The 11632-nt window shown below is 33.3% G+C and overlaps 3 protein-coding genes across 3 annotated transcripts; 1 reads left to right on the top strand and 2 right to left on the bottom strand.

The window, feature by feature from the left end:
- The first annotated feature begins 660 nt into the window (after positions 1–660).
- LOC140827555 (ATP synthase delta chain, chloroplastic-like) lies at positions 661–1751 on the top strand. Its single transcript, XM_073190253.1, has one exon. The coding sequence runs from the start codon at positions 735–737 to the stop codon at positions 1482–1484; it is 750 nt and encodes a 249-aa protein (XP_073046354.1). The 5' UTR covers positions 661–734; the 3' UTR covers positions 1485–1751.
- Positions 1752–3610: 1859 nt separating this feature from the next.
- On the bottom strand, positions 3611–6446 carry LOC140827554 (uncharacterized). The gene is made up of 5 exons (XM_073190252.1): positions 5949–6446; positions 5213–5287; positions 4732–4871; positions 4197–4334; positions 3611–4033 (listed from the first exon to the last, which is right to left on the bottom strand). Exons 1-5 carry the CDS (start codon positions 6217–6219, stop codon positions 3827–3829), a joined length of 831 nt encoding a protein of 276 aa, XP_073046353.1. The 5' UTR covers positions 6220–6446; the 3' UTR covers positions 3611–3826.
- Positions 6375–8798, bottom strand: LOC140827553 (transcription factor TGA4-like). The gene is made up of 7 exons (XM_073190251.1): positions 8376–8798; positions 8207–8281; positions 8060–8119; positions 7889–7966; positions 7729–7786; positions 7380–7651; positions 6375–7291 (listed from the first exon to the last, which is right to left on the bottom strand). Exons 1-7 carry the CDS (start codon positions 8502–8504, stop codon positions 6884–6886), a joined length of 1080 nt encoding a protein of 359 aa, XP_073046352.1. The 5' UTR covers positions 8505–8798; the 3' UTR covers positions 6375–6883.
- Positions 8799–11632: the final 2834 nt, after the last annotated feature.

The following is an 11632-nucleotide window of genomic DNA, read 5'->3' as shown; positions in this document are numbered from 1 at the left end:
GATAATTTAATAATTTTCATACATGTGGTTTATATAACTTGATTTTTGGACATACAAGTACCGTTCATCTTGAGGGTGAGTTTCATACTTAGATAGTCATATTAATTGCTGTGCAATTATTTATCAGTCATTGTGTATAAACACATTAATGCATGTACATTCATTTTTCATATACTGAATAAAAGAGAGAGTATTCTTCTTCGTGTTTCTCCAAGTATTACTCAGCTGTAACATATTGGTCAAGACACGTACACCTCATGCCAACAAGTAAATATAAATCAATTTCGTAGGTCGAATATCTTATTTGAATCATCTATAAAAAAAACATTACTTTTATACTAAGAGAATTAATTTTTATTATGAATATTAGTAAGATTGACCCGTATCACAGATAAAAATTCATAAGACCGTCTCACAAAAAATCTACCATGATATAAAATATTGAAAATACATAACAAGTATCATAAAATTCTGGTACAAATTTGTTTGAAAAAATTATATCATTGTTCAATATGTTGTCTTATGTGTCTTTAGTCGATAACTGTTATAGTTTTTTTTTAAAAAAAAAAAAATTTTGATCGATTTATATTGGATAGGACACGTGTCAATTTATAATCTTATCCAGATAAGATTCCATCCCTCACCACATTTCTGTCATGCTCTTGATTACAATCCAAAATCCCCCATTTTTCACTACATCCACATTCCTCCTCCCCACCACCACCACAGCTACAATGGCCGCCGCCCTTCAGCAAACTCCAATCACTTTCCAGTCTCGTTCGCTGCCGTCTTCGCAACTGCAGCAATCCACTCGAAAAATCGAGCTCTCCCTCTCAACCCTACTCCTCCCCAAGCTCACCCTGAAATCGCGCCCATCCCGCCGCCGGACAGGTGGAGGCGGTTCATCCGGAGCAAGAATGGCCGAATCCGCCGCTGGAAGCTACGCCAATGCTCTGGCCGACGTGGCTAAGTCCAACAACACACTCGACCAAACCAGCTCGGATCTCGAAGCGATCGACAAGGTCTTCTCCGACGAAGCGGTGATGAATTTCTTCATAAACCCCACGGTCACGGAGGAAGATAAGGCCAAAATCGTCGATAAGATAGCCAATAAGTCGAAGCTGCAGCCGCACGTGGCGAATTTCCTCAAAATTCTGGTGGAGATGAAGAGGGTGGATATGATAAGAGAAATAATCAAGGAATTCGATGTGGTGTACAACAAATTTACGGAGACGGAGCTGGCGGTGGTGAGCTCGGTGGTGGAGCTGGAGTCACAGCATCTGGCGCAGATCGCAAAGAGCGTGCAGAAATTGACGGGGGCGAGGAACGTGAGGATCAAAACCAAGATCGACCCGACACTGGTGGCCGGGTTCACGATCCGGTATGGGAATTCAGGTTCGAAATTGATCGACATGAGCGTGAAGAAGCAACTTGAGGAGATTGCAGGGCAGCTAGATCTTGGAGACATTCAACTAGCTGTGTAATTTCATTTTTTTCATCTTTTTTTTTCTTTTTTCCATTTTTTGGGAAATATAAAAAGATATAATTTGTAAGGATTTGATTAATCTGGAGATATATATATATGTGTGTGTGTGTGTTCTACAAATGTGAATGAGCGATATTTCATACCCATTGCTAGGCTGAGTTTGGTGGCTGGGATTGGGGGTGGGGATTGATGAGGTATCCAGATTTATCCAACTTTTGACTATATTTTGATCATTTAATTTAAACATTAGGGCTGAGTTTGAGTTTGGCAGATTTCATTTACTCAACTTATCGTGTGCTGAAGGATGAATGAGTAGTTATTTTGTGAAACGATGGTACGAATTTTTATCAATGAGACGAGTCAATCTTATCGATATTTTCAAAAAAATTGTAATATTTTTAGCATAAAAAGTTACATTTTTTTTAGATGATCCAAATAAGAGATCAATCTCACAAAATATGATCCGTGAGATTGTCTCATTCAAGCTTTTATCATGACGAATTATGGCTTTTCATCTATACATCATAATTGAATGATTGGTCATGTATGTGTTAAATAGATAAAAACATTACTCGCATTAAAAACATAAATAAAACCTTGAGTTTGATATAGTTGATAAAATGGTCATAGATTGCTCCACTCACGCTTAGTCTATGTACCAAACATCATAGAAATAATCTTCCTACGTATATTTCGTTGATTTTTTTTTTTATATCATTCACATAATTGGATTAGGAAAAATGGATGATTATTTGTCACTAGATGGAAGAGATAGTTTTAATTCTGCTTGCGATTTTTCCACGCCCATGCGCAACGAGGCCTAGGGGTTCCAATAGTTTACACTAAGGCTCCGTTTGATATGTGTGATGAGATAAATAAATGATTAATAATTAGAGTGATTAAAAATTGAGAGATATGGATTAATAGTATGGTGAGATAAATAACATGGTGTTTGGTATAATTATAAAATGATGGATTAATTTTATAAATTTTATTGTAATGACCGAAATACCCTAAGTGCTACTTAAATATATATTCTTAAAATAATTGGATATATAATTTAAATATTTATAATTATAATTTAAATTTATTAAAATAAATTTAAAAATATTTATTAGAAATAAATTTGAAAATATGCATTTACTTTAATAATTAAAATAATTTACAATATTATTGTTTTCTTAAAATAATTATAATTAATTTTAAAATAATTTGATAGCTAATTATACATTTATAATTATATTTTACATTTATTAAATTAATTTAAATATATTTATTAGAAATATATTTATAAATATACATTTAATTAATAATTAAAATAGTAATAATATGTTAAATATAAATTTTATTGTTTAATAAATTTTAGTGATAATTACTATATTATTGTTTCTTTTTAAAATAATTGAAAATAATAAAAATATATGAAATTAATTTATAAAAAATATAATAAAAATTTAAATATTATATTAATTATTAAATTTTTATTATTTTTAATTTTCATATTATATTGAAGAAGATAATTCAAGTGTATTATGATCAATATACAATCTTATCATGATCACTATTCAAGAATTATACATTATCACACTTTTGCGGAGGGATATTTAGTCACACAAATAACATGATTAGTGAGGGCTTTCAATCATAATCAAGGGCTTGAAGACTAAATAAAAAATGACAAAATAAGGAATGATTATTTAATAATCATTCCCTTATCATGGTTATCAAACATAGCCTAAACAATTAATTAATCATGACAATCAACTTTTAATCCAATCAAACCAGATTATTTATCACTACATAAATAATACTGATTGCCTTATTTATGACACTAGAAGCATAAAACGTAACATGAGATGAATATCCAAACTTTATTCAAGAAGCCTCTCAAAACATCAGTTGGAGTCGATGGAACATCAGATGAAAATGTTCCATACACAACAGGAAATCAAGAAGGCTAATCTTTGAAGAATAGGAGAATTCAATTCACCAAATCACATCAATAAAACCACTCCAAACCCTCACAAATTTAACAGCGTTAGTACTCCTTTTCGCATACTCGAACTCTCGAATCTCGAACGCGAAAGAGAAATGTGAAACATGAACTTGTGTTAGGGGAAAAATGTGTTGTGGTACATATCTTAAATTCCAATTCACTGTGTTCTGACAGGTAAGTAAAGAATTATTATATACAACATGATTTATGTTTCATTTTTTCTTTAGATTAGTAGGAAGATAATATACATATGATTTCCCTTCAATGACTTTACACAATAAATCGATGTATCCCTTGTAAAAATATAGGATTGAATAATTACAGGTGTTGAGATGAATTATGACCTACAACTTGTTATCTTCATCTTGTTCAAGTTCAAGACCCTCTGCTGCCAGAAGCTGGCCGATGATCTTCTTCCCTTCTTCTGCCTTTCTCCGCATTAAATCCCTTTTTCGAAGAACAAGGGTATGCCGTCTTAGAGTGCTGTTGAAGTTCTCCAAGGATGCTTTTTTTTCTTTCACCAGTATCTTCCTTTCTTCTTCAGGGTCAATCTGAAATTCCATAAACATTATAAGCAGGTTTTGTAAGTTTGTAATTAAAAAGTTACAATATAGACAAGCACTTGCCACGTTCACTATTCAATCAAACCCTCTTTCATCAAGTACCTAGAGGCTGAAGTTTTTGGATCCCTAGTTATAAAAAAAACTATTTTACCTTCGTTCGAGCAAGACGACGTGCTCGTAGATTTAATTCCAGCTGTTGTTGCTCAGCCCAAGCTGCAATGGCCATATCTCCTCTCTGGTTAAATGATTTTCTCTTCTTCATAAGCCAATCCATCCATGCTTGAGATGCCTGATAAATAACAAACCTCGATGCAGGTAGATGCATTACACGACAAGTAGATTAGAAATCCAAATTGCGCATAAAACACATCATTGTTACTGTCACTATTCTATATTTGCATTTGGTCATCTTGTGATCATCAACATGCTGCTGTTGTATGAATACTAAATGACAATTTCACGAGAACAAAGAGGTTTTGTCTAAGACTACTTAAAAATAGATAACCTAGACCCTAAAATATCTCTTTAAATTTATAATGCATTTGGAATCAAGTTTATTGAAAAAGCAGACAGAAGCTTAGTTTTCATCATTCCTACACACATTCACCCGGTATCTGAAAAAGTCGACGCACTTTGTATCCAAGATATAAGTAAACATCAATAAGTATTAGAAAGAAATTTTTCACCTTCATCGGGTTTACACGGTTATCAGTATCATATTGCCTCCTCCTCTCATCATCAACAAGAAGCTCATAAGCAGCCTGAATCTTTATAAATCGTGCTTCAGCTGTTTCCCCTTCATCTAAAGTTCCTCTACCATCATACACTAGAAAGATAAAAGTGGTACATTAGCAAAGCCTATATATATATATATATAAATATTTTGTTTTTGAAGATGCAAAAATATTTTTAAAGAAAATTGAAAATTATAGCTTCATGCTCTGTACTCAGAAAAGTTGGAAGAGAAAAATTAAGTACCCAACTAAGAAAGGTACTTTGGATTCATTCAAATTATAAAAATTATTTGATACCAAAAAGTTTCAATTCGTACAAGCCATATATGGGATTTAAGAACATGTATAAAAATATATACATGTCTTAGTATTACAATGGAAGAAATAAACTGCAGATGCACCACATGTAAAAGATTGAAGATAACGGACAAACCATCAGGATGATAGAATTTGGCCAGACGCCTGTATGCTATCTTTATTCGTTCCTCATCTGCATCCCTTTCCAGTTCTGGATTTGGAAAGTCAAGCATAAGTCACCACACCCAAGAACAATAAAAAAAGAAAAGAAAAATAAGAAGTCACTGGGTAAAAAACGAGAAAATATACATGATTTATAGATGCTTGAGACAAGTTTATTTAAATAATAAGCCAAAGCCAACACTTGAAGCGCCTAAAAAGAACCAAAAAAGAAGCTGCGTACATCAGTTTTCACTCCTGAGATTACAAACCCATTTCATAAGTTGCAGTAGTTCATAGATGAAATTGAAATATTTGATGTTTACAGTTGGTCAAAGAAACCTTAGTTTAACTTCTACTTCACTGTTATCATTTCCTGTCGATCCTTGCTTGCTAATTTCACTCTCAAATTTCGGGAAAAAAAATACTTCTGCAGTTAAACTTTAATGATACCCTTTTACGAGGTTATACATCACCCTGTCTGATACATAATCCGGAGTTTGCCTTGTCTGATGCTCAAGCCAAAAAAGTGAAAACACCATAACAATTTGTGTTGCATGAAATTTTATCTTTGAAGTGAGCCCACTTATCAGACCAGGATGGTTTTAGCGGCTGCTGTTCGATTTGTTTAAGGATGATATATTATTCAAGCAGACAGAAACGCAGAAGACGGGGAACTCAAAGCCATAAACATAAAGCTAAAAATAAACTACCAAGAGTTTCGTATGGAGATTTATCGTCGATCCAATTAGAAGCTCTGGAAGCCACCATCCTCCTCTGATGATTCAATCTCACCCTCGGCCCATTCTTTCTCTGCTCCCCCAATCTATCAAACCAAACAGCGAACACCGGTGAATACTGGCGAAGTCTGAAATTGTTGCTGCTGGGGCTTTCAATCGACGAAACCCTAGTAATCGATCTGCAACAGCAAGTCATCGAAGAGAACACAACCTGGGGTCTACACATCCCTCTCAAATTGCTCATGTTCCTCGATTCAAAACCCGGTAACAAAAGCTGAAAATTTTGATTTCCAATAAAGAAAAATGGGGAATTTTTGACGGGATTGGTCAGATTGAAGCCGTGAGGAAGAGAATCGCAAGGGGGAAGTGTGCCAAATTTGGTTTGTAGTTTTGTTTTAATGGAAATCTATCAGCTTCCGTGGAATCTGAAAATCACACAAATGCTTTCATTCAATATTTTCCTCTTACATTTTTTCCTAAATAAAAAAAAAATGAATTTTTCAATGGATGCGATTCAAATATTAGTAGACAGTTGGCCAAAGAAACAGGATGAAACAAGAATATGTAAAAAGGGCCCTCAACTCGCATAAATACAAGAAAAAATATTCATTTCTCAACACATATACCTGTTTCTGGAGGATCACGGATTTATTATAATTGGATCTTGAACTCGAAAACTCTCTTAAATTTCGGGTATTAGTGCCATATACGCATATATTAATTACAACTTTGAAATATCTCCAAGACTCCAACCATTCGTGCATACATATGTACAATATACCAAACTAATTCCAGTCACTTGCTAAGAACCATAACTGAAATTGCTAAATAAACCTACTCACACACACATAAAATAGGCCATAAACTAGAACTACAACTAGTGTAGATGAGCTCTGACTACCAATTAACTAGTAAATGTCATAATGCAGAAGATGGGAAGGCTGTTGGGGCTTGAGGCGACCACACCATAGAGAGTTGAGAGTCCGAAGACGTTGAAAATACTCGCCGAATATAAGCAAGCCTTTTGCTGCTTGGTGTGTTGACAATATACGAGACATTTGCTCTAGAGTTTGCTCTCGAAGGTGGTCCGCCTGTAGCACGAAACTTTCGAGTGATTCCAGCTTTTCGAGAGATGAAAGCATCAGAGCACCATAATTTCCGGTTCCAGCCGCTAGATAAGTGAAGCCCTGTGCCAGAGTTTGCTGCAGCTTCTCCACTCCTAGTGATAGAGCATCCTCGGCTTGCACACACGAATGTCTCAACGTGCGAACCTTAACGACTTGCTGCTCATCCAGCCCCAGTTGAGGCATCACAACCTGATTATCGAGTACCAAAGACTCAAAAATAAGTTACCAAAGACTAGCTGAATAAAGATATCAATGGAATAGCTAGTCTGCATGTTACATTTATAAGAGTAGATGGTCTGAACCCTCCGATCCAAAGGAAGAACTGCTCGACCGACGTTTTCCATGCTCCGTGCACTAAGTAGAACGCATCGGTCCTGGCAACGTCTCTTTTAATACGGAAAAGATTTCGATAATGGTTTAGTACATTCTGTACTATCATTCCTAGCTCTGGTTCACTAACTGGTAATTGCAGAACATTTCTTAGCTCGGATATTTTTCGTTCCTGCTCATCAATCCAGTTCCCGTATTCCACCTCAAACGCTGCAATTCCTGCATATTCATCACTATCATACCATTAAGACAAAACACGAGAAAAGTATAACGTAATTTTATCAAAAACCAAATACCTGAGTTCATAGGTCCAAATATTTCGATATTTGCCGTAGATCTACAAGGTAACAGTCCCTACAACAAAAATGTAGACCATAATATGTTGTATAATATAAGCTTTTTGACAGGTTGCCCTTTCCGGGAATCTCCGGATTGCACCTGATTATAATATAATACCTGCTGTCTAGCTTGCTCAAGTTCAAGTTGAAGCCGTGCCAGCTTCAAACGACTCGTTTCAAGTTTCTGCACATATGCCTGTCAATATAAGAGGATGTTACAACGACAGATTAAACTGAATAATTTCGGAAAGAACTAAGATTTAATAGAATCAATGAAATGTCCCTAAACCTTCTTTCGGAGGCGACTTTTCCTTGCTGCCGCTCGATTTTGAGCCAAACGCCGTTGTATCTATTATTCGTTCATAAAATGTATATATTCAGTCATTAGACAAGAAAAATGTTGTGGATATACACTAAGAGTTTTTGGTCTCATTACCTTCTCCGAATTATTCTTTGATGCTTGATTACCTTCATAGTTATCCTCAAGAGATTTATCAGATGTATTTTCAGACTAAAAAAACAAATGAAAAATTTTGTAAGTACATATAGAACTAAGCAAGTAATCATCTTGAAAATGTAAATAACTTGCATCAATCTTTCTTCACCTTGTTATTCAGCATTGTGTCTGCCTCTTCTGCCATCATGACATGGCCTTCAAACGTGTCGTCCCACGAGCTAATTTGGTACGTCTCCATGTTGCTCGGGAGAGCGAACCGTGAAGTGGGAGTGGTCATGCTAGTTAGGCCAGAGAACAAGAAAGATCAGTCTTGCCACCAAAAAGTCAACCTTAAGCGGGATGCAACACAATGACAGCAGATCATCAGCAACCCGAAAATAGATCTTTCAGCCTCCGAATCAAAGTACAGCTCGTTCTTATCAACTGTCTGATCTCTAGTTTAGAAAAAGTGATTGGCATCAACAAGAAAACATGCAGCTTATGAGTTGATGAACAGATTCTATGATCCAATTAATAAAGGAGAGCAATCTTTGATTTGTTCACATAATATAAAGTGATTGATATGCTCATATATAATGTGCTAGTTATAATTATATATCTCACCGGCCATTAGCTTTGGTCTCAATCAGGCAAAGGTAAGGCAACTGATAATTATACGACGAGACATCAAAAACTTTTCTACTTTTGGTAAAGAATTGGATATTTTAATTATGTTTTCTCACAATACCAATTTTATTTGTTCATAGCTTGTAGCTCTTTAACTTGTAACTATCGATGATTTGTAGCACATCTAACACCAATGTTTTGAGACAACGTCTCGAGTTTCGTTATAACAAACCTCTCCCCAATCTAAAAAAAAATGCACTTTTATTTTCGGACTAATATACTTTTATTTATTAATTTATTATGAAAACAAATACTCATGTATCGATTGATAACTTGGAAGATTCTTTTTAAATTATTTTACTTTCTACATGTATAATACTTAATCTATTTTTCCCTATACTTAATAGTTGTTCACATTAAATTAAATAATATATAGTATCCTTCAAACAATTGATATTTAAAATATAAATTAAAATTTTATACGAGATAATTATAGAAAAAAAAATCAGATGATTAACAATTTTTGACAAATAAAACAAATTCTAACTAGATTAATGATTATAGAAATTCTCAAATACGAACCAATTATGATTGTAGTTCTAAAATAAGAATTTGATTTTTCAGATCCTTTTACATAGTCAAAATAAACATATTACATGTAGCATTAGTAATATCAACAATTTATGTAAGCACTGTAAATTGTTTCCCTCGTGATTTTCCTATTTGTTATTTTGGTTAATTTACAAAGTTTGATAATAAAAAATAATCATTAAACAAAAGGATGTCATTCACAAATACGAAGGATTTTTTTATTCAATTAAATAAAAATTAATCATAAAATGAATGGAAACATATATATATATATATATATATATATATATATATATATATATATATATATATATATATATATATATATATATATATATATATATATATATATATATATATATATAAAACAAGGTAAACCAATTAGAAACTAAAATTTAATTATCTTCTCTATGAGTAAAATTCCAAGTTTGAAACATTATAATTAAAAAAAAAAAAAAGAATGTCATAAAGTATGATAAATCGTTCCACGACTAGCTTTTAAATCCTTTTTTGCTTACAAAAATAAGTGCTTCCCAGCTTTCCCCAAAACTTTTGGGGTTAACTTATTATTTAATGCCACCACCACCAAACCTTTTGTAGTTGGGACATTTTTAAAAAAGGAAACTTAAGGATGAATAATGGGGAACATGTATATATATTCTTAGCTATGAAGAAATTAAGTTGACCAAAAAAATGAAAACTTTATAATCATTAATAAAATGTAAATAATGTTTCGATGCATACGACTGGGCTCGAGCTCGGGCTCAGCCAGTAACTAGCTTGACCATTGGCCAAAACTCAGCACGAGCTCGTTCGTTCGAGTTTGATGCTAACTCGAAAGGTCAGGATCTCGGTGCTCTAAACTGAATAGCCATGTAGTAAAGGTGAAGTCCTTGGCGATATCATCTTGAGAAGTGATCAGGAATATTAATTAAGTTATTTTTATCATGGCTATTATTTTTGTTAACTAATTTTTCCTTTTGGGAAACAGGGAAAAGGGGAAAAAAAGAAGAAGATATGGGAGTTATTGCACTATGAAAGAGACATCACTAGCTAGTAAATGAAACTCAGCCATTGATGAAGCTTTTTGGAAGGCTTATAATGAACTAAAGGAATCAAAATTTTTGACATTTTTGCTCCCTACAACCTGTCCAAAAGTGACCAAACCATGCAAAGAAACTAAATGATACAAATCGGTCGATGAATATGTTACTATGTAATCAAACTTCATATTATTAAATTTTCGATTTATGAATGTTCAGAACCTTAGAGATTAAGGTTTTCCCCAAGTTTTGAAATATATGTCGACAGTTTCAAGCACCACTGTATATGGTGGTGCCACTAGGAAGTATGAGATAAAGATTTGTGCATCAGATTAGCATAATCGACGTAAAATATATAAAGAGATAAAAATACAAAAGATGATGGAACAAAAGGGGTAAACTTTAGGTCTGTCCTTTTGCTACAATATTCTATATAATTATATGGGGTCTCCAATGAGATATCACTAAGTTACCAAAGTAGTTGACAAATAGCTTTTTACCTAAGAAAATTATTATTATTTTTAACTTGAGATGTCACTGAACAACCATATATATCAACAGTTATATATAAATATTGTAGTGCCCAAATTTAATACACGTATAACCCATGCATTCATTTAATTATTAAATCATTTAAATTAATTTTAAGTGAGTTTTGGGCGATGCATGATTTATTTAAATGCATTATTTTAAATTATTTATGTTTATGTGATGCACGTTAAAATGTCTATTGAGTTTCATGTTTCAGGCGTGCATTCGAGGCGGGATTGAGGAAAAGACCCGGTGACGATTTTTGGCAATTTTAAAGATGATATTTTATTTTTAGTTGAGTTTGGGGGCATTTTAAATAATTTAGTGAGATGTTAGCATTTTGAATCCTAAAATAATTATTTTGGTGAGTTTATGATTTTAGAACTTTTAAAAGTCTAGTATGGTGTGTTATATTTTAATTGTAGAGTTTTATTTAAAAGTGAGTGTGAGTTAGTGTTTTAATTGGTAGACAATTATTTTAGTGAACCAAAATTTAGTCTCCTAAATATTTAAAACACACGCACGCACACAAACACACTTTTACACACACCTAGACACGCACAAACACACACACGAGTTCATTCTAGACTTTTATTATTTTCAAGAGCAAAACCTAGGGTTCTAAAGCCTATAG

The sequence above is a fragment of the Primulina eburnea genome, chromosome 3 (genome assembly GCF_022965805.1).
Source record: "Primulina eburnea isolate SZY01 chromosome 3, ASM2296580v1, whole genome shotgun sequence".
Lineage (NCBI taxonomy): Eukaryota > Viridiplantae > Streptophyta > Magnoliopsida > Lamiales > Gesneriaceae > Primulina > Primulina eburnea.
The sequence above is the reverse complement of the archived record's forward strand: the minus strand, read 5'-3'. Positions and strand labels throughout refer to the sequence as shown.